The sequence below is a fragment of the Mesoplodon bidens genome, assembly GCF_964165515.1.
Source record: "Mesoplodon bidens genome assembly, chromosome: 2".
Lineage (NCBI taxonomy): Eukaryota > Metazoa > Chordata > Mammalia > Artiodactyla > Ziphiidae > Mesoplodon > Mesoplodon bidens.
The window spans coordinates 75116078-75139963 of NC_138177.1; the positions used below are offsets into that span (position 1 = coordinate 75116078).

Consider the following 23886-nt stretch of genomic DNA (forward strand, 5'->3'; position numbering starts at 1 on the left):
CAGAGTAACAATGTTTGAGCATCTCTGTGTTCATTCTCCCCCTTGGATCTCTTAGGATCTGATACTATTCTCTGAGAGAGCTTTCTTTACCCATTATTCTCTGGGGGCCTTGTACCTGTCTGAGAGTGGATATTCCCGTTTAGTCACCAGTACTGATCATATCTGATTTGGATAGGGTGGAAAGTGGGGAAAGTTGGGCTGCAAAGTCATTAGTAATCTTGAAAATCATTCTTTTTCGTCTTGGCACATAGTTTATTTAGTTCTCTATTCCCTCAAAAACTTATTAGGCACATGATATAATTAGTCCTCCTATCATTTCTACGTCCTACGGATCTCCGTAAGGTCCTTTGTAGTAGTAATTTTCTGGCCTGAAAAAGTTACTGCCTTCCCCCTAACATAATAGAGCTACCATGAGGCTCTTTGGCACACAGGTGGAAAGATGACAACTTCTGTATCTTTTCACTGTTGTAACAGTCAACTGAAATATCACTTCTAGTTGAAAACCACTTCTAATCTCATCTCTTACTCTTTAGCACTTACAAGTAGTGAGGTTTCTAATTCAACAGAGTTTTGAATTTCTGAGCTGTATTATATTTCTTTTCATTATTTTCATTTTTGGCCTGTCATCCAGAAAGTTTTTCCTGGACATACGTCTCCTGATATACCCTGGGCAAATCAACAAATGACCAAACTTTGTGTGCCTCTAAAGATTACATGGACAACCATTACTACAAATATTTTGCCTTTGAATAACATGCAGCACCACATTTTGCTTCCAGTATCAGATTCCTTTACAACCAACTCCAGACATATAAGCCAATGCGACAATGTTAAGATTAGTTACAGGAGAATCCCACCTAAAAGAACTAATTTCCATGTAAGGTCAAATAACAATAGATACAGTAGAGACAACACCCAAACATCAGTGTTGATTTTTCACTCAGGTCATAATTTGATGAGCGTTGAGCAGTATCATGGGAACCGTTTGCTTCTGCATTTCTGGCATCGTTGACTCCTTTACTTCTAACCACAAGAAGAGATATGCTTAATGAACACATCCCTTTTCACAGCTTACTGGACCAGTAAGCTGAGCACCTAGAAAACAAGCTGCATAGCAACAGTCACTTAGTAAATCAAGATAAATATTAGATTCCCCAGTGTATCTCAAAGGTGGGGTCAAAATAATCAAGAATATAATTTCTGAGGTGAAAAATATATAATAAGAGCCTGAGGCTGTTGAGTTTTGCAGTAAGAAGAGCACGTTGTACCCATGGAGAGCAGGTAGTGCTTTGTCTGGTAAGGTCCCTTAAAATGCCCTTTCTTTTGTACTACCCATGTTTTCAGAACTATTATAATTTTATACAGAGTATCCCAAAAATTACTCAAACTGGTTCTTTTGTGGTATCACATTAAAAATTCGGTTAAATTGGAAAAGAAAAAGAACACAGAATATGAACGGGTAATAGAGTTTAAGAATCTGCTTGCTTGCTCTACAAGTTATGTCTCAGCCACTCCCCTGCTGGAGCACCTGAGTGTGGTGGTGACGGTGGTGGTTGTGGTGATGGTGATGGTGACAGGGACAGTGGAGATCATCCACCTCTCAAATGCCAGTTATGTGCTCGGCTTTGTGCCACCTGAATGACACACATTCATGTGATATTTATGCCTAAGCAAGTTGGCACTCTTAATGTGATTTTCCCCACAGTATAGTAAAGGTTTCAAAATCCCAAGAAGGTAAACAATTTGTTCCTCAAACCAATCAAGAAAATAACCTCGATTTGAAACTGTATAGAAATAATCATTTATACGATTCAATATTCAGATAAAACTGATTCTGAGAGCCTGAAACTCAGGATAAAAGAGGGAAAGATATCAAGCAAAATTATGATATGATACTGCTAAAAGCAGGTTTTAAAAGAAAGAAAAAGTTTTTCCCATCACACGAAAGGATTGTATTTCATTCAGGAAGAGGAGGATAAGTAACAATTGCTCAGCTGGTAGAAACCCATGCCCAGGGGACCGACTGACACAGAAGACAGTGAGAGAATCCTCAGAGGGTGCCGAGGAAGAAAGCTGCTGCTCTTCCTGCTGAGGCTCTGTGATGCTTTCTTGGGCATCTCCCAGAGGGAAGCAGTACAGCACCCTCAGATAAGAAACCTCTGCCTGTCAGGAAGCACCACATGCATACTGAGGCTGAAGGGTGGAGAAGCTTCTTCCTTATCCATGATAGGCTTTGAAGACAAGATGAAGGTGGAGCTCTGGAACTAGTTGAGCCTATTGTCCTTATCCTTTCCAGATGCAGATAAAAGGTCAAGCTCTTACCTACTCTTGGGTGGGCACTTCTGCTAACAATGAGGAGCAGGTGCCCAAGGAGGGCATTTCTGCTTGCACTGCTGAGGCAGGCATGGGTCAGGGCACTTTATAGGTGGGCAAGGGTCTGGACACTTGCAAGGTGGGCAAGGGCATGGACACTTGCAAGGTGGGCAAGGGTCACAACACTTCGGTGGGCACACTGGTGGTGGCTGGCAGGGCTGCTTGCACTGCTGCTGTTGAGATGACATCTTTCTGGAGTCTTAATATCTGAAAGAAAATATAAGACTGTGTTCACAACCAGGAATTCCTATAGAGAAAAGAGCAGAATCTTGTGGAATAACAACAGATACTATCTCACCAATCTCTAAGTATGTGCTCTAATCTCTTTTATACCTTTTAATGAATTTCTGACTTCTCTCTCGCTCTTCACAAAATCGTTATATCAACTCAGAGGAAAGCTTTTCTTTTCTCATACAACTTTTCTAAAGAAAATATCTTTGTTTTAGAGAAACATGTGATGTTTTCTCTTTTGGTTACTTTCTTTCTTTTGTTCTTTCTTATGAAAATGACATCTTCAGAAAAGGTCACCGCAAGTTACAAAACCCTGGGCACGCTCACAAGAAATTTCTATCACCATTTTCTCTCATGAGGTCCTGAGAGTATGAATTATGGACAGAACAAAGACAATCAGGATGAATGCAAGGGTCTCACACCTTCTAAGATAAATGCCTCTGAAATCACAGCAGAGGTCCAAGAGAAAGACATAGAAAAAGGTGAATACTTTTTTCTTTCTTCCTTCATGGAAAAATTTCCTGATAATTTCTTTTTCAATAGAGGAATTCAAACTAGGTATCAGAAATCTAGTAAATACAATACAACATTGTACCCAGATTCCACGGTCCCATCCACTAAGTAGCATTATACCCTCTGATCCTAACTTTGGACCCATCAAACTTGCTGTCTCCAGCATAATCTCAACATTCGGGTGTCCAAGAACAAAGTTGAACTGAAGAATCAGACTCACCAGTTTCTCCAAAGTGAATCGGAACTCGTGTAGCAGGAGGATAGCCGTCGTGGAGCAGAGGACCTATTTATTGGCGCTTACTGCCCCACCCAGGGGGAAGTGGAACTCCCAAAATTGGCCTGGTCCAATCATTTCCCAACACAAATGCAAATCCACCCATCACTGGCTTGGCAGTGACTCTGAAAAAAAGAAACATCCTGTTCCAGGATCTCCTCACTGGATTAGGTTCTCATGACTCACAGAGTCCCTGCCGTAGCTCTCAGTTTCAGTGGATTAAGGCAGGGGAAGCACTTGGAGCATTCTCTAACTTGTAGTCAGAAGGTCCCTTTCTTGACTGGAGAGGATGACCCTTTTCTATCTTTCACCATCCTTGACTTCTAAAACTGCCTGCCTAATTACACTTGATCTGGTGGCAATTTTGTTGTACATAATGGTTTGAGAAGAGTCTGGCTACCTGGTGACACAGGTCTCCTTACCTCAAGTCTTTCTTACAATTCATTTCCCCTTGATTCATCGCTTGCTAAACAAAGTCTCCTTTCGTCTTCAAATGTGGATTGAGGGAAATTTGCAGATCATCTCTTATAATTTCCTATCGTGACACTTGGAAACGTGTAGTAAAGTGCTGACCTACGGTCCTCCTTTCACTGTTTGCTCCTTCAAATAAACAACATCCAGCAGTCAGATGCCTGTGAACTTTATCAATCTGTTTTACTTCCTGTCACAAGGAATTCACCAGGCATGTAGCATCCCCTGACATTAGTCAGATGAGCGGGCATCTCAGACCCAAGTCTTACAACAGAAATGAAGCTTTTTGCTCATACCTCCCAAAGGGACATAACACATGCTCCAATCTAATTTCTCCCAACTGACCTCCTTGGATGTCTTCAATTTTTGAAGAAATCGCAGAGGATTGTTCAAATTTTCTGGCTTCTTGTCGCTTTGAAATTATTGGGAAACCCAATCTATTATGCAATGTTATTCACGCAACTAATTTTGTATGTATTTAATACTTATGAATTATTTAAACACAGGTTGTTTCACATTCAATCTAGGGGTAAATTCAAGAGAAAGTTGAAGTCACTTTATTCAAAATGCAGTCACTGAAGTTCATTGCCATTCATGTACAACTTCTTAATCATTAATAATAATTTTGTTATATTTCAAACCTATTTTTTGCATTTTCCATTTTGGTCACGGTGGAGCATGTGTCAAATAAACCTATTTCCTGCTCTACTTTCTTCACACAACTTGTCAATGTGCTGGAAGGAAGGTTTGAAGGTTAATTTATGGGTCAGATCCACTGGTACAGGTCCCCAGTTATCTGGTAAAACATTATTCTTTGTGTTTCTGTAAGGATGATTTTGGATAAGAGTATTATGTTAATCAGTAGCCTGAGTTAAGTCAATTGCCCTCTATAAAGTGGGAAGTTCTCATCCAATCCACTGACGGCCTGAATAGAACAATTCCTACGCTCCCTCAGGTAAAGGATATTCCCCTGTTAGATGGACTTCCAGCAGAAGTTCTGCTCTGCAGACGTTGTGTGTTCCAGACATTTTAACTTCTCTGTGTCTGTCCTGGTCCCTGTTTCTGTAACATATTTCTGTAGGTATATATTTACATACATGTTGCAATACATAATTTGAATGTTCCATCTGTCAGTTCATGTGCATCATTAACTATGGCCATTTAAAATAAACATTTTTAAAGTTATTAGCACATGAAGTTAAAGACAAACCAATTAATGTAATATGACACATGGGGTGTGGAATTATGACAAATATAATGAGCTTTTTGCAAAGAACTGAAGTTCAGGAACCAATGCCTTAGCACGTCTTCCAAAGATTTCATTTTTGCCTTTTCAGTTTTTAGCTGTCAACAGTTGTTCTACAGTTCCTCCCTTCTATCCTGGACACGAACACTACTTTTTTCTATGCTGTCCCCTTGGGGACTGAAGAGTCCTGTGATGGGTCATGGTTGATGAAGTCCCCTGTCTGGTTTAGGAATAGATTTGCAAATCTCGCTTCATGATACTGTTTAATGTGGGAAAACGTGTGTAATGGAATCAGGATGTCCCATCTCACCCGAGACGAACTCTTCCCTAGACCGCTGTCGTGTGCTCAAAATTCCTTAATCGGGAAAAGAATCTCTTGTATTCCATAAGTAAACACCAGGTTTCAATTGTGTGAAATCAAAACTAGATATAAGATACCAGTTAAGACACACAGCGTCACATACAAATGATTCAGAGTGACGTTGGGAAGGGAGAGATAATCAAAGCACTAAAGGTCTGAAATCGGGATGAAATGTGAACTTAGGGCACATCTGATATATTTGCTTTGTTCCACTCATTCCAACAATGTTTTAGGTCTTTGAAGCGAGAAATTTGAAAAAAAGTTCCACTGTTTATTTACTGTCTTCTTCTTCACGTTCCAAAACCCTCAACCTGCCATATTATCTTCAGTGCCAATATCTACCCCTTAACCGTCCAATATGGTACTTTGACATATCGCCCATGCATTTAGTAATAGTCATTTCATATATTTCATAATACTTCCTGCAGTCAGAAGAAAGAACTGGCCTAGTAATATGCCTTGGCCAAATAATCAGGAAGCTTCTTAGGAATGGGGTTTCATAATGGGACAGCAGGAAGGAGAAGGGAATGAGGAGGAGAGGAAGAGAAAGAGGAGACACTTGAAACCTGGGAAAGAGTCATCAGCTAGGCATGTGCCAGAAGGCCAAGATGTAAACTTCCTTTGCAGCTCAGCCACATCTTCACTGGCTAGTATATATATATATATATATATTTTTTTTTTGCTGTATGCGGGCCTCTCACTGTTGTGGCCTCTCCCGTTGCGGAGCACAGGCTCCGGACGCGCAGGCCCAACGGCCATGGCTCACGGGCCCAACCGCTCCGCGGCATGTGGGATCCTCCCAGACCGGGGCACGAACCCGTGTCCCCTGCATCGGCAGGCGGACTCTCAACCCCTGCGCCACCAGGGAAGCCCTATATTTTTTAAATAATGTGATACATTGTTATAAAAATGAAGGTATATCATTTCATGTATAATGGGGAAAACATAAAGCTGTTAAAAAATAAGCATGTCTATTAAATGGCCAGAAATAATCACTGCTTATACTTTGCTGTATTTAGTGTTACGAGTTTTCAAGTTTCATAAACCCACACCCATGCATACATGTCTATCAGGCTTCTGATTTGTGATCATCTATTTTAATATAGATATCTCCAGGCATACGTTGCACTCTTTGTGCTGCATTACATTTATCCCGAAAGTTCTTGTATGTTTCCTTTTCATTTCCGTTCATCTAAAGTTATTTTCTATTTATTTTTTATTTCTTCTTCGCATCATTGTTTATCTAGGAATGTGTTGCCAAACTAACAGATGTCACAGTAACAGAGAATAGAATGGTGGTCAGCAGGATCTGAGGCGTCGGGCAAAAGTGGAGATGTTGGGTGAAGGGTACAAGCCTACAATCACACAATGAATGAGTTCTCAGAGTCTACAGTACAACATGGTGATCTAGCTAATAACACTCAGTTGTGTACTTGAATCTTCCTGAGAAATTAGACCATAAGCATTCTAATCACACACACACACACAGAGAGACATAAACACATTGCATTGATACTGATGAAGTGATTAATGTGCTAAGTGACCGATGTTGCTAATCACTGCATAAAGTACACATATGTCAAATCATCACATTACACACCATATATATGTATAATTTCATGTGTCAATTACACCACAATAAACACGGAGGGACAGCATGAAGGAATAACCATCGTACAAGAGAGTAACAATATATGAGCATCTCTGTGTTCCTTCTCCTCCCTGGCTCTCTTAGGATCTGATAGTATTCTCTGAGAGAGCTTCCTTATCGATTATTCTCTGGGGTCCTTGGACCCGTCTCAGAGTGGATATTACCGTTTAGTCACCTGTACTGACCATATCTGATTTCGTAGCGTGGAAACTAGGGAAATGTGGGCGGAAAGTCGTTAGTAATCTTGAAAATCATTCTTTTTCGTTTTGGTACGTAGTTTATTTGTTCTCAATTCTCTCCAAAACTTATTAGGCACCTGATATAATTTCAGCCCTCCAATCCTTTCTATGTCCTACGGATCTCAGTAAGGTCTTCTGTAGAAGTAATTTTCTGGCCTGATTAAATGACTGCCTTTCCCCCTCACATAATACAGCTACCATGAGGCTCCCTGGCACACAGGTGGAAAGATGACAACTTCTGTCTCTTTTCTCTGTTGTAACAGTCAAATGAAATTGGACTTCTAGTTGAAAACCACTTCTAATCTCATTTCTTACTCTTTAAGCCTTACAAGCAGTGAGTTTTCTAAATCAATAAGGTTTTGAGTTTCTGGGCTGGATTATTTTTCTTTTCAATCTTTACATGTCTGGCCTGTCAACCAGAAAGTGTTCCTGAACATACGTCTACTGAAATACCCTGGGCAAATCAACAAATGACCAACCGTTGGTCTGCCTCTAAAGATACCATGGACAACCATTACTGCAAACATTTTGCCGTTGAATAACATGCAGAATTGCAGTTACGGCTTCCAATATCAGATTCCTTTCCAACCACCTCCAGACACATACGCCAATGCCACAATTTTAAGATTTGCTACGGGAGCATCCCACCTCAAAGAACTAATTTCTATGTCAGGTCAAATAACAGTAGCTACAGTAGAGACAACTTCCAAATATCAGTGTTGATTTTTCACTCAGGCCATAGTCTGATGCGCGTTGAACAGTAACATGGGCATCTGTTTGTTTCTGCAGTTCCAGCATCTTTGACTCCTTTACTTCTAACCACAAGAAGAGATATGCTTAATGAACACATCCCTTTTCACAGTTTACTGGGCCAGTAAGCTGAGCACTTGGAAAACAAGCTGCATAGCAAGAGTCATTTAGTAAATCAAGATAAACATTGGAATCCCCAGTGTATCTCAAAGGTGGGGTCCAAATAATCAAGAATATAATTTCCGAGGTGAAAAAACATATAATAAGACCCTGAGGCTCTTGAGTTTTGCAGTAAGAAGAGCACGTTGTACCCATGGAGAGCAGGTAGGGCTTTGTCTGGTAAGGTCCCTTAAAATTCCCTTTCTTTGGTACTACCCACGTTTTCAGAACTATTATAATTTTCTACAGAGTATCCCAATAATTTCCCAAACTGGTTATTTTGTGGTGTCCGATTAAAAATTCGGTTAAATTGGAAAAGAAAAAGAACACAGAATATGAAAGGGTAATAGAGTTTAAGAATCTCCTTGCTTGCTGTACTAGTTATGTCTCAGCCACACCCCTGCTGGAGCACCTGGGTGTGGTGGTGACGGTGGTGGTTGTGGTGACGGTGATGGTGACAGGGACAATGGAGATCGGACACCTCTCAAATGCCAATTATGTGCTCGGCATTGTGCCACCTGAATGACACACATTCATGTAATTTTTATGCCTAAGCAAGTTGGTGCTGTTAATGTGATTTTCCCCACAGTTTATTAAAGGTTTCGAAATCCCAAGAAGGTAAACAATTTGTTCCTCAAACCAATCAAGCAATCATTAGGAAAATAACCTCGATTTGAAACTGTAGAGAAATAATTTTTGATACGACTCAAAATTCAGATAACAGTGAGTCTGAGAGCCTGAAACTCAGGATCAAAGAAGGATAGAAATCAGGCAAACTTATGATATGATATTGCTAAAAGCAGGTTTCAAAAGAAAGAAGAAGTTTTCCCATCACACCAAAAGATTGTATTTTATTCAGGAAGTGGAGGAGAAGTAACAATTGCTCAGCTGGTAGATACCCATGCCCAGGGGACCGACCAACACAAAAGACAGAGAGAGAATCCTCAGAGGGCGCCCAGGAGGAAGGCTGCTGCTCTTCCTTCTGATGCTCTGTGATGCTTTCTTGGGCACCTCCCCGATGGAAGCAGTACAGCACCCTCAGATAAGAAACCTCTGTCTGTTAGGAAGCACCACACGCATACTGAGGCTGAAGGGTGGAGAAGCTCCTTCCTCCTTATCCATGATAGGCTTTGAAGACAAGATGAAGGTGGAGCTCTGGAACTAGTTGAGCCTATTGTCCTTATCCTTTCCAGATGCAGATAAAAGGTCAAGCTCTTACCTACTCTTGGGTGGGCACTTCTGCTAACAATGAGGAGCAGGTGCCCCAGGAGGGCATTTCTGCTTGCACTGCTGAGGCAGGCATGGGTCAGGGCACTTTATAGGTGGGCAAGGGTCTGGACACTTGCAAGGTGGGCAAGGGCATGGACACTTGCAAGGTGGGCAAGGGTCACAACACTTCGGTGGGCACACTGGTGGTGGCTGGCAGGGCTGCTTGCACTGCTGCCGTTGAGAAGACATCTTTCTGGAGTCTTAATATCTGAAAGAAAATATAAGACTGTGTTCACAACCAGGAATTCCTATAGAGAAAAGAGCAGAATCTTGTGGAATAACAACAGATACTATCTCACCAATCTCTAAGTATGTGCTTTAATCTCTTTTATACCTTTTAATGAATTTCTGACTTCTCTCTCGCTCTTCACAAAATCGTTATATCAACTCAGAGAAAAGCTTTTCTTTTCTCATACAACTTTTCTAAAGAAAATATCTTTGTTTTAAAGAAACATGTGATGTTTTCTCTTTTGGTTTCTTTCTTTCTTTTGTTCTTATGAAAATGACATCTTCAGAAAAGGTCACCGCAAGTTGCAAAACCATGGGCAAGCTCACAAGAAATTTCTATCACCATTTTCTCTCATGAGGTCCTGACAATATGACTTATGGACAGAACAAAGGACAATCAGGATGAATGCAAGGGTCTCACTCCTTCTAAGATAAATGCCTCTGAAATCACAGCAGAGGTCCAAGAGAAAGACATAGAAAAAGGTGAATACATTTTTCTTTCTCCCTGCATGGAAAAATTTCCTGATAATTTCTTTTTCAATAGAGGAATTCAAACTAGGTATCAGAAATCTAGTAAATACAATACAACATTGTACCCAGATTCCACGGTCGCACCCACTAAGTAGCATTATACCCTCTGATCCTAACTTTGGACCCGTCAAACTTGCTGTCTCCAGCATAATCTCAACATTCGGGTGTCCAAGAACAAAGTTGAACTGAAGAATCAGACTCACCAGTTTCTCCAAAGTCAATTGGAACTCGTGTAGCAGGAGGATAGCCATCGTGGAGCAGAGGACCTATTTATTGGCGCTTACTGCCCCACCCAGGGGGAAGTGGAACTCCCAAAATTGGCCTGGTCCAATCATTTCCCAAACCAAATGCAAATCCACCCATCACTCACTGGCTTGGCAGTGACTCTGAAAAAAAGAAACATCCTGTTCCAGGATCTCCTCACTGGATTAGGTTCTCATGACTCACAGAGTCCCTGCCGTAGCTCTCAGTTTCAGTGGATTAAGGCAGGGGAAGCACTTGGAGCATTCTCTAACTTGTAGTCAGAAGGTCCCTTTCTTGACTGGGGAGGATGACCCTTTTCTATCTTTCACCATCCTTGACTTCTAAAACTGCCTGCCTAATTACACTTGATCTGGTGGCAATTTTGTTGTACATAATGGTTTGAGAAGAGTCTGGCTACCTGGTGACACAGGTCTCCTTACCTCAAGTCTTTCTTACAATTCATTTCCCCTTGATTCATCGCTTGCTAAACAAAGTCTCCTTTCGTCTTCAAATGTGGATTGAGGGAAATTTGCAGATCATCTCTTATAATTTCCTATCGTGACACTTGGAAACGTGTAGTAAAGTGCTGACCTACGGTCCTCCTTTCACTGTTTGCTCCTTCAAATAAACAACATCCAGCAGTCAGATGCCTGTGAACTTTATCAATCTGTTTTACTTCCTGTCACAAGGAATTCACCAGGCATGTAGCATCCCCTGACATTAGTCAGATGAGCGGGCATCTCAGACCCAAGTCTTACAACAGAAATGAAGCTTTTTGCTCATACCTCCCAAAGGGACATAACACATGCTCCAATCTAATTTCTCCCAACTGACCTCCTTGGATGTCTTCAATTTTTGAAGAAATCGCAGAGGATTGTTCAAATTTTCTGGCTTCTTGTCGCTTTGAAATTATTGGGAAACCCAATCTATTATGCAATGTTATTCACGCAACTAATTTTGTATGTATTTAATACTTATGAATTATTTAAACACAGGTTGTTTCACATTCAATCTAGGGGTAAATTCAAGAGAAAGTTGAAGTCACTTTATTCAAAATGCAGTCACTGAAGTTCATTGCCATTCATGTACAACTTCTTAATCATTAATAATAATTTTGTTATATTTCAAACCTATTTTTTGCATTTTCCATTTTGGTCACGGTGGAGCATGTGTCAAATAAACCTATTTCCTGCTCTACTTTCTTCACACAACTTGTCAATGTGCTGGAAGGAAGGTTTGATGGTTAATTTATGGGTCAGATCCACTGGTACAGGTCCCCAGTTATCTGGTAAAACATTATTCTTTGTGTTTCTGTAAGGATGATTTTGGATAAGAGTATTATGATAATCAGTAGCCTGAGTTAAGTCGATTGCCCTCTATAAAGTGGGAAGTTCTCATCCAATCCACTGACGGCCTGAATAGAACAATTCCTACGCTCCCTCAGGTAAAGGATATTCCCCTGTTAGATGGACTTCCAGCAGAAGTTCTGCTCTGCAGACGTTGTGTGTTCCAGACATTTTAACTTCTCTGTGTCTGTCCTGGTCCCTGTTTCTGTAACATATTTCTGTAGGTATATATTTACATACATGTTGCAATACATAATTTGAATGTTCCATCTGTCAGTTCATGTGCATCATTAACTATGGCCATTTAAAATAAACATTTTTAAAGTTATTAGCACATGAAGTTAAAGACAAACCAATTAATGTAATATGACACATGGGGTGTGGAATTATGACAAATATAATGAGCTTTTTGCAAAGAACTGAAGTTCAGGAACCAATGCCTTAGCACGTCTTCCAAAGATTTCATTTTTGGCTTTTCAGTTTTTAGCTGTCAACAGTTGTTCTACAGTTCCTCCCTTCTATCCTGGACACGAACACTACATTTTTCTATGCTGTCCCCTTGGGGACTGAAGAGTCCTGTGATGGGTCATGGTTGATGAAGTCCCCTGTCTGGTTTAGGAATAGATTTGCAAATCTCGCTTCATGATACTGTTTAATGTGGGAAAACGTGTGTAATGGAATCAGGATGTCCCATCTCACCCGAGACGAACTCTTCCCTAGACCGCTGTCATGTGCTCAAAATTCCTTAATCGGGAAAAGAATCTCTTGTATTCCATAAGTAAACACCAGGTTTCAATTGTGTGAAATCAAAACTAGATATAAGATACCAGTTAAGACACACAGCGTCACATACAAATGATTCAGAGTGATGTTGGGAAGGGAGAGATAATCAAAGCACTAAAGGTCTGAAATCGGGATGAAATGTGAACTTAGGGCACATCTGATATATTTGCTTTGTTCCACTCATTCCAACAATGTTTTAGGTCTTTGAAGCGAGAAATTTGAAAAAAAGTTCCACTGTTTATTTTCTGTCTTCTTCTTCACGTTCCAAAACCCTCAACCTGCCATATTATCTTCAGTGCCAATATCTACCCCTTAACCATCCAATATGGTACTTTGACATATCGCCCATGCATTTAGTAATAGTCATTTCATATATTTCATAATACTTCCTGCAGTCAGAAGAAAGAACTGGCCTAGTAATATGCCTTGGCCAAATAATCAGGAAGCTTCTTAGGAATGGGGTTTCATAATGGGACAGCAGGAAGGAGAAGGGAATGAGGAGGAGAGGAAGAGAAAGAGGAGACACTTGAAACCTGGGAAAGAGTCATCAGCTAGGCATGTGCCAGAAGGCCAAGATGTAAACTTTCTTTGCAGCTCAGCCACATCTTCACTGGCTACTATATATTTTTTAAATAATGTGATACATTGTTATAAAAATGAAGGTATATCATTTCATGTATAATGGGGAAAACATAAAGCTGTTAAAAAATAAGCATGTCTATTAAATGGCCAGAAATAATCACTGCTTATACTTTGCTGTATTTAGTGTTACGAGTTTTCAAGTTTCATAAACCCACACCCATGCATACATGTCTATCAGGCTTCTGATTTGTGATCATCTATTTTAATATAGATATCTCCAGGCATACGTTGCACTCTTTGTGCTGCATTACATTTATCCCGAAAGTTCTTGTATGTTTCCTTTTCATTTCCGTTCATCTAAAGTTATTTTCTATTTATTTTTTATTTCTTCTTCGCATCATTGTTTATCTAGGAATGTGTTGCCAAACTAACAGATGTCACAGTAACAGAGAATAGAATGGTGGTCAGCAGGATCTGAGGCGTCGGGCAAAAGTGGAGATATTGGGTGAAGGGTACAAGCCTACAATCACACAATGAATGAGTTCTCAGAGTCTACAGTACAACATGGTGATCTAGCTAATAACACTCAGTTGTGTACTTGAATCTTCCTGAGAAATTAGACCATAAGCATTCTAATCACACACACACACACACACACACACACACACAGAGACATAAACACATTGCATTGATACTGATGAAGTGATTAATGTGCTAAGTGACCGATGTTGCTAATCACTGCATAAAGTACACATATGTCAAATCATCACATTACACACCATATATATGTATAATTTCATGTGTCAATTACACCACAATAAACACGGAGGGACAGCATGAAGGAATAACCATCATACAAGAGAGTAACAATATATAAGCATCTCTGTGTTCCTTCTCCTCCCTGGCTCTCTTAGGATCTGATAGTATTCTCTGAGAGAGCTTCCTTATCGATTATTCTCTGGGGTCCTTGGACCCGTCTCAGAGTGGATATTACCGTTTAGTCACCTGTACTGACCATATCTGATTTCGTAGCGTGGAAACTAGGGAAATGTGGGCGGAAAGTCGTTAGTAATCTTGAAAATCATTCTTTTTCGTTTTGGTACGTAGTTTATTTGTTCTCAATTCTCTCCAAAACTTATTAGGCACCTGATATAATTTCAGCCCTCCAATCCTTTCTATGTCCTACGGATCTCAGTAAGGTCTTCTGTAGAAGTAATTTTCTGGCCTGATTAAATGACTGCCTTTCCCCCTCACATAATACAGCTACCATGAGGCTCCCTGGCACACAGGTGGAAAGATGACAACTTCTGTCTCTTTTCTCTGTTGTAACAGTCAAATGAAATTGGACTTCTAGTTGAAAACCACTTCTAATCTCATTTCTTACTCTTTAAGCCTTACAAGCAGTGAGTTTTCTAAATCAATAAGGTTTTGAGTTTCTGGGCTGGATTATTTTTCTTTTCAATCTTTACATGTCTGGCCTGTCAACCAGAAAGTGTTCCTGAACATACGTCTACTGAAATACCCTGGGCAAATCAACAAATGACCAACCGTTGGTCTGCCTCTAAAGATACCATGGACAACCATTACTGCAAACATTTTGCCGTTGAATAACATGCAGAATTGCAGTTACGGCTTCCAATATCAGATTCCTTTCCAACCACCTCCAGACACATACGCCAATGCCACAATTTTAAGATTTGCTACGGGAGCATCCCACCTCAAAGAACTAATTTCTATGTCAGGTCAAATAACAGTAGCTACAGTAGAGACAACTTCCAAATATCAGTGTTGATTTTTCACTCAGGTCATAGTCTGATGCGCGTTGAACAGTAACATGGGCATCTGTTTGTTTCCGCAGTTCCAGCATCTTTGACTCCTTTACCTCTAACCACAAGAAGAGATATGCTTAATGAACACATCCCTTTTCACAGTTTACTGGGCCAGTAAGCTGAGCACTTGGAAAACAAGCTGCATAGCAAGAGTCATTTAGTAAATCAAGATAAACATTGGAATCCCCAGTGTATCTCAAAGGTGGGGTCCAAATAATCAAGAATATAATTTCCGAGGTGAAAAAACATATAATAAGACCCTGAGGCTCTTGAGTTTTGCAGTAAGAAGAGCACGTTGTACCCATGGAGAGCAGGTAGGGCTTTGTCTGGTAAGGTCCCTTAAAATTCCCTTTCTTTGGTACTACCCACGTTTTCAGAACTATTATAATTTTCTACAGAGTATCCCAATAATTTCCCAAACTGGTTATTTTGTGGTGTCCGATTAAAAATTCGGTTAAATTGGAAAAGAAAAAGAACACAGAATATGAACGGGTAATAGAGTTTAAGAATCTCCTTGCTTGCTGTACTAGTTATGTCTCAGCCACACCCCTGCTGGAGCACCTGGGTGTGGTGGTGACGGTGGTGGTTGTGGTGACAGTGATGGTGACAGGGACAATGGAGATCGGACACCTCTCAAATGCCAATTATGTGCTCGGCATTGTGCCACCTGAATGACACACATTCATGTAATTTTTATGCCTAAGCAAGTTGGTGCTGTTAATGTGATTTTCCCCACAGTTTATTAAAGGTTTCGAAATCCCAAGAAGGTAAACAATTTGTTCCTCAAACCAATCAAGCAATCATTAGGAAAATAACCTCGATTTGAAACTGTAGAGAAATAATTTTTGATACGACTCAAAATTCAGATAACAGTGACTCTGAGAGCCTGAAACTCAGGATCAAAGAAGGATAGAAATCAGGCAAACTTATGATATGATATTGCTAAAAGCAGGTTTCAAAAGAAAGAAGAAGTTTTCCCATCACACCAAAAGATTGTATTTTATTCAGGAAGTGGAGGAGAAGTAACAATTGCTCAGCTGGTAGATACCCATGCCCAGGGGACCGACCAACACAGAAGACAGCGAGAGAATCCTCAGAGGGCGCCCAGGAGGAAGGCTGCTGCTCTTCCTTCTGATGCTCTGTGATGCTTTCTTGGGCACCTCCCCGATGGAAGCAGTACAGCACCCTCAGATAAGAAAGCTCTGTCTGTCAGGAAGCACCACACGCATACTGAGGCTGAAGGGTGGAGAAGCTCCTTCCTCCTTATCCATGATAGGCTTTGAAGACAAGATGAAGGTGGAGCTCTGGAACTAGTTGAGCCTATTGTCCTTATCCTTTCCAGATGCAGATAAAAGGTCAAGCTCTTACCTACTCTTGGGTGGGCACTTCTGCTAACAATGAGGAGCAGGTGCCCCAGGAGGGCATTTCTGCTTGCACTGCTGAGGCAGGCATGGGTCAGGGCACTTTATAGGTGGGCAAGGGTCTGGACACTTGCAAGGTGGGCAAGGGCATGGACACTTGCAAGGTGGGCAAGGGTCACAACACTTCGGTGGGCACACTGGTGGTGGCTGGCAGGGCTGCTTGCACTGCTGCTGTTGAGAAGACATCTTTCTGGAGTCTTAATATCTGAAAGAAAATATAAGACTGTGTTCACAACCAGGAATTCCTATAGAGAAAAGAGCAGAATCTTGTGGAATAACAACAGATACTATCTCACCAATCTCTAAGTATGTGCTTTAATCTCTTTTATACCTTTTAATGAATTTCTGACTTCTCTCTCGCTCTTCACAAAATCGTTATATCAACTCAGAGAAAAGCTTTTCTTTTCTCATACAACTTTTCTAAAGAAAATATCTTTGTTTTAAAGAAACATGTGATGTTTTCTCTTTTGGTTTCTTTCTTTCTTTTGTTCTTATGAAAATGACATCTTCAGAAAAGGTCACCGCAAGTTGCAAAACCCTGGGCAAGCTCACAAGAAATTTCTATCACCATTTTCTCTCATGAGGTCCTGACAATATGACTTATGGACAGAACAAAGGACAATCAGGATGAATGCAAGGGTCTCACTCCTTCTAAGATAAATGCCTCTGAAATCACAGCAGAGGTCCAAGAGAAAGACATAGAAAAAGGTGAATACTTTTTTCTTTCTCCCTGCATGGAAAAATTTCCTGATAATTTCTTTTTCAATAGAGGAATTCAAACTAGGTATCAGAAATCTAGTAAATACAATACAACATTGTACCCAGATTCCACGGTCGCACCCACTAAGTAGCATTATACCCTCTGATCCTAACTTTGGACCCGTCAAACTTGCTGTCTCCAGCATAATCTCAACATTCGGGTGTCCAAGAACAAAGTTGAACTGAAGAATCAGACTCACCAGTTTCTCCAAAGTCAATTGGAACTCGTGTAGCAGGAGGATAGCCATCGTGGAGCAGAGGACCTATTTATTGGCGCTTACTGCCCCACCCAGGGGGAAGTGGAACTCCCAAAATTGGCCTGGTCCAATCATTTCCCAAACCAAATGCAAATCCACCCATCACTCACTGGCTTGGCAGTGACTCTGAAAAAAAGAAACATCCTGTTCCAGGATCTCCTCACTGGATTAGGTTCTCATGACTCACAGAGTCCCTGCCGTAGCTCTCAGTTTCAGTGGATTAAGGCAGGGGAAGCACTTGGAGCATTCTCTAACTTGTAGTCAGAAGGTCCCTTTCTTGACTGGGGAGGATGACCCTTTTCTATCTTTCACCATCCTTGACTTCTAAAACTGCCTGCCTAATTACACTTGATCTGGTGGCAATTTTGTTGTACATAATGGTTTGAGAAGAGTCTGGCTACCTGGTGACACAGGTCTCCTTACCTCAAGTCTTTCTTACAATTCATTTCCCCTTGATTCATCGCTTGCTAAACAAAGTCTCCTTTCGTCTTCAAATGTGGATTGAGGGAAATTTGCAGATCATCTCTTATAATTTCCTATCGTGACACTTGGAAACGTGTAGTAAAGTGCTGACCTATGGTCCTCCTTTCACTGTTTGCTCCTTCAAATAAACAACATCCAGCAGTCAGATGCCTGTGAACTTTATCAATCTGTTTTACTTCCTGTCACAAGGAATTCACCAGGCATGTAGCATCCCCTGACATTAGTCAGATGAGCGGGCATCTCAGACCCAAGTCTTACAACAGAAATGAAGCTTTTTGCTCATACCCCCCAAAGGGACATAACACATGCTCCAATCTAATTTCTCCCAACTGACCTCCTTGGATGTCTTCAATTTTTGAAGAAATCGCAGAGGATTGTTCAAATTTTCTGGCTTCTTGTCGCTTTGAAATTATTGGGAAACCCAATCTATTATGCAATGTTATTCACGCAACTAATTTTGTATGTATTTAATACTTATGAATTATTTAAACACAGGTTGTTTCACATTCAATCTAGGGGTAAATTCAAGAGAAAGTTGAAATCACTTTATTCAAAATGCAGTCACTGAAGTTCATTGCCATTCATGTACAACTTCTTAATCATTAATAATAATTTTGTTATATTTCAAACCTATTTTTTGCATTTTCCATTTTGGTCACGGTGGAGCATGTGTCAAATAAACCTATTTCCTGCTCTACTTTCTTCACACAACTTGTCAATGTGCTGGAAGGAAGGTTTGATGGTTAATTTATGGGTCAGATCCACTGGTACAGGTCCCCAGTTATCTGGTAAAACATTATTCTTTGTGTTTGTGTAAGGATGATTTTGGATAAGAGTATTATGATAATCAGTAGCCTGAGTTAAGTCAATTGCCCTCTATAAAGTGGGAAGTCCTCATCCAATCCACTGACGGCCTGAATAGAACAATTCCTACGCTCCCTCAGGTAAAGGATATTCCCCTGTTAGATGGACTTCCAGCAGAAGTTCTGCTCTGCAGACGTTGTGTGTTCCAGACATTTTAACTTCTCTGTGTCTGTCCTGGTCCCTGTTTCTGTAACATATTTCTGTAGGTATATATTTACATACATGTTGCAATACATAATTTGAATGTTCCATCTGTCAGTTCATGTGCATCATTAACTATGGCCATTTAAAATAAACATTTTTAAAGTTATTAGCACATGAAGTTAAAGACAAACCAATTAATGTAATATGACACATGGGGTGTGGAATTATGACAAATATAATGAGCTTTTTGCAAAGAACTGAAGTTCAGGAACCAATGCCTTAGCACGTCTTCCAAAGATTTCATTTTTGCCTTTTCAGTTTTTAGCTGTCAACAGTTGTTCTACAGTTCCTCCCTTCTATCCTGGACACGAACACTACTTTTTTCTATGCTGTCCCCTTGGGGACTGAAGAGTCCTGTGATGGGTCATGGTTGATGAAGTCCCCTGTCTGGTTTAGGAATAGATTTGCAAATCTCGCTTCATGATACTGTTTAATGTGGGAAAACGTGTGTAATGGAATCAGGATGTCCCATCTCACCCGAGACGAACTCTTCCCTAGACCGCTGTCATGTGCTCAAAATTCCTTAATCGGGAAAAGAATCTCTTGTATTCCATAAGTAAACACCAGGTTTCAATTGTGTGAAATCAAAACTAGATATAAGATACCAGTTAAGACACACAGCGTCACATACAAATGATTCAGAGTGATGTTGGGAAGGGAGAGATAATCAAAGCACTAAAGGTCTGAAATCGGGATGAAATGTGAACTTAGGGCACATCTGATATATTTGCTTTGTTCCACTCATTCCAACAATGTTTTAGGTCTTTGAAGCGAGAAATTTGAAAAAAAGTTCCACTGTTTATTTTCTGTCTTCTTCTTCAAGTTCCAAAACCCTCAACCTGCCATATTATCTTCAGTGCCAATATCTACCCCTTAACCATCCAATATGGTACTTTGACATATCGCCCATGCATTTAGTAATAGTCATTTCATATATTTCATAATACTTCCTGCAGTCAGAAGAAAGAACTGGCCTAGTAATATGCCTTGGCCAAATAATCAGGAAGCTTCTTAGGAATGGGGTTTCATAATGGGACAGCAGGAAGGAGAAGGGAATGAGGAGGAGAGGAAGAGAAAGAGGAGACACTTGAAACCTGGGAAAGAGTCATCAGCTAGGCATGTGCCAGAAGGCCAAGATGTAAACTTCCTTTGCAGCTCAGCCACATCTTCACTGGCTAGTATATATATATATATATATATATTTTTTTTTTTTTTTGCTGTATGCGGGCCTCTCACTGTTGTGGCCTCTCCCATTGCGGAGCACAGGCTCCGGACGCGCAGGCCCAACGGCCATGGCTCACGGGCCCAACCGCTCCGCGGCATGTGGGATCCTCCCAGACCGGGGCACGAACCCGTGTCCCCTGCATCGGCAGGCGGACTCTCAACCACTGCGCCACCAGGGAAGCCCTATATTTTTTAAATAACGTGATACATTGTTATAAAAATGAAGGTATATCATTTCATGTATAATGGGGAAAACATAAAGCTGTTAAAAAATAAGCATGTCTATTAAATGGCCAGAAATAATCACTGCTTATACTTTGCTGTATTTAGTGTTACGAGTTTTCAAGTTTCATAAACCCACACCCATGCATACATGTCTATCAGGCTTCTGATTTGTGATCATCTATTTTAATATAGATATCTCCAGGCATACGTTGCACTCTTTGTGCTGCATTACATTTATCCCGAAAGTTCTTGTATGTTTCCTTTTCATTTCCGTTCATCTAAAGTTATTTTCTATTTATTTTTTATTTCTTCTTCGCATCATTGTTTATCTAGGAATGTGTTGCCAAACTAACAGATGTCACAGTAACAGAGAATAGAATGGTGGTCAGCAGGATCTGAGGCGTCGGGCAAAAGTGGAGATGTTGGGTGAAGGGTACAAGCCTACAATCACACAATGAATGAGTTCTCAGAGTCTACAGTACAACATGGTGATCTAGCTAATAACACTCAGTTGTGTACTTGAATCTTCCTGAGAAATTAGACCATAAGCATTCTAATCACAAACACACACACAGAGAGACATAAACACATTGCATTGATACTGATGAAGTGATTAATGTGCTAAGTGACCGATGTTGCTAATCACTGCATAAAGTACACATATGTCAAATCATCACATTACACACCATATATATGTATAATTTCATGTGTCAATTACACCACAATAAACACGGAGGGACAGCATGAAGGAATAACCATCGTACAAGAGAGTAACAATATATGAGCATCTCTGTGTTCCTTCTCCTCCCTGGCTCTCTTAGGATCTGATAGTATTCTCTGAGAGAGCTTCCTTATCGATTATTCTCTGGGGTCCTTGGACCCGTCTCAGAGTGGATATTACCGTTTAGTCACCTGTACTGACCATATCTGATTTCGTAGCGTGGAAACTAGGGAAATGTGGGCGGAAAGTCGTTAGTAATCTTGAAAATCATTCTTTTTCGTTTTGGTACGTAGTTTATTTGTTCTCAATTCTCTCCAAAACTTATTAGGCACCTGATATAATTTCAGCCCTCCAATCCTTTCTATGTCCTACGGATCTCAGTAAGGTCTTCTGTAGAAGTAATTTTCTGGCCTGATTAAATGACTGCCTTTCCCCCTCACATAATACAGCTACCATGAGGCTCCCTGGCACACAGGTGGAAAGATGACAACTTCTGTCTCTTTTCTCTGTTGTAACAGTCAAATGAAATTGGACTTCTAGTTGAAAACCACTTCTAATCTCATTTCTTACTCTTTAAGCCTTACAAGCAGTGAGTTTTCTAAATCAATAAGGTTTTGAGTTTCTGGGCTGGATTATTTTTCTTTTCAATCTTTACATGTCTGGCCTGTCAACCAGAAAGTGTTCCTGAACATACGTCTACTGAAATACCCTGGGCAAATCAACAAATGACCAACCGTTGGTCTGCCTCTAAAGATACCATGGACAACCATTACTGCAAACATTTTGCCGTTGAATAACATGCAGAATTGCAGTTACGGCTTCCAATATCAGATTCCTTTCCAACCACCTCCAGACACATACGCCAATGCCACAATTTTAAGATTTGCTACGGGAGCATCCCACCTCAAAGAACTAATTTCTATGTCAGGTCAAATAACAGTAGCTACAGTAGAGACAACTTCCAAATATCAGTGTTGATTTTTCACTCAGGTCATAGTCTGATGCGCGTTGAACAGTAACATGGGCATCTGTTTGTTTCTGCAGTTCCAGCATCTTTGACTCCTTTACTTCTAACCACAAGAAGAGATATGCTTAATGAACACATCCCTTTTCACAGTTTACTGGGCCAGTAAGCTGAGCACTTGGAAAACAAGCTGCATAGCAAGAGTCATTTAGTAAATCAAGATAAACATTGGAATCCCCAGTGTATCTCAAAGGTGGGGTCCAAATAATCAAGAATATAATTTCCGAGGTGAAAAAACATATAATAAGACCCTGAGGCTCTTGAGTTTTGCAGTAAGAAGAGCACGTTGTACCCATGGAGAGCAGGTAGGGCTTTGTCTGGTAAGGTCCCTTAAAATTCCCTTTCTTTGGTACTACCCACGTTTTCAGAACTATTATAATTTTCTACAGAGTATCCCAATAATTTCCCAAACTGGTTATTTTGTGGTGTCCGATTAAAAATTCGGTTAAATTGGAAAAGAAAAAGAACACAGAATATGAACGGGTAATAGAGTTTAAGAATCTCCTTGCTTGCTGTACTAGTTATGTCTCAGCCACACCCCTGCTGGAGCACCTGGGTGTGGTGGTGACGGTGGTGGTTGTGGTGACGGTGATGGTGACAGGGACAATGGAGATCGGACACCTCTCAAATGCCAATTATGTGCTCGGCATTGTGCCACCTGAATGACACACATTCATGTAATTTTTATGCCTAAGCAAGTTGGTGCTGTTAATGTGATTTTCCCCACAGTTTATTAAAGGTTTCGAAATCCCAAGAAGGTAAACAATTTGTTCCTCAAACCAATCAAGCAATCATTAGGAAAATAACCTCGATTTGAAACTGTAGAGAAATAATTTTTGATACGACTCAAAATTCAGATAACAGTGAGTCTGAGAGCCTGAAACTCAGGATCAAAGAAGGATAGAAATCAGGCAAACTTATGATATGATATTGCTAAAAGCAGGTTTCAAAAGAAAGAAGAAGTTTTCCCATCACACCAAAAGATTGTATTTTATTCAGGAAGTGGAGGAGAAGTAACAATTGCTCAGCTGGTAGATACCCATGCCCAGGGGACCGACCAACACAAAAGACAGAGAGAGAATCCTCAGAGGGCGCCCAGGAGGAAGGCTGCTGCTCTTCCTTCTGATGCTCTGTGATGCTTTCTTGGGCACCTCCCCGATGGAAGCAGTACAGCACCCTCAGATAAGAAACCTCTGTCTGTTAGGAAGCACCACACGCATACTGAGGCTGAAGGGTGGAGAAGCTCCTTCCTCCTTATCCATGATAGGCTTTGAAGACAAGATGAAGGTGGAGCTCTGGAACTAGTTGAGCCTATTGTCCTTATCCTTTCCAGATGCAGATAAAAGGTCAAGCTCTTACCTACTCTTGGGTGGGCACTTCTGCTAACAATGAGGAGCAGGTGCCCCAGGAGGGCATTTCTGCTTGCACTGCTGAGGCAGGCATGGGTCAGGGCACTTTATAGGTGGGCAAGGGTCTGGACACTTGCAAGGTGGGCAAGGGCATGGACACTTGCAAGGTGGGCAAGGGTCACAACACTTCGGTGGGCACACTGGTGGTGGCTGGCAGGGCTGCTTGCACTGCTGCCGTTGAGAAGACATCTTTCTGGAGTCTTAATATCTGAAAGA

The 23886-nt window shown here is 40.8% G+C and overlaps 1 protein-coding gene across 1 annotated transcript; it reads right to left on the bottom strand.

Annotated features, from left to right (window-relative positions):
* Positions 1-2345: 2345 nt before the first annotated feature.
* Positions 2346-2561, bottom strand: LOC308612022 (uncharacterized protein; the record flags this gene model as incomplete). Its single annotated transcript, XM_081224225.1, has 1 exon — positions 2346-2561. One exon carries the CDS (start codon positions 2559-2561, stop codon positions 2346-2348), a length of 216 nt encoding a protein of 71 aa, XP_081080351.1.
* Positions 2562-23886: the final 21325 nt, after the last annotated feature.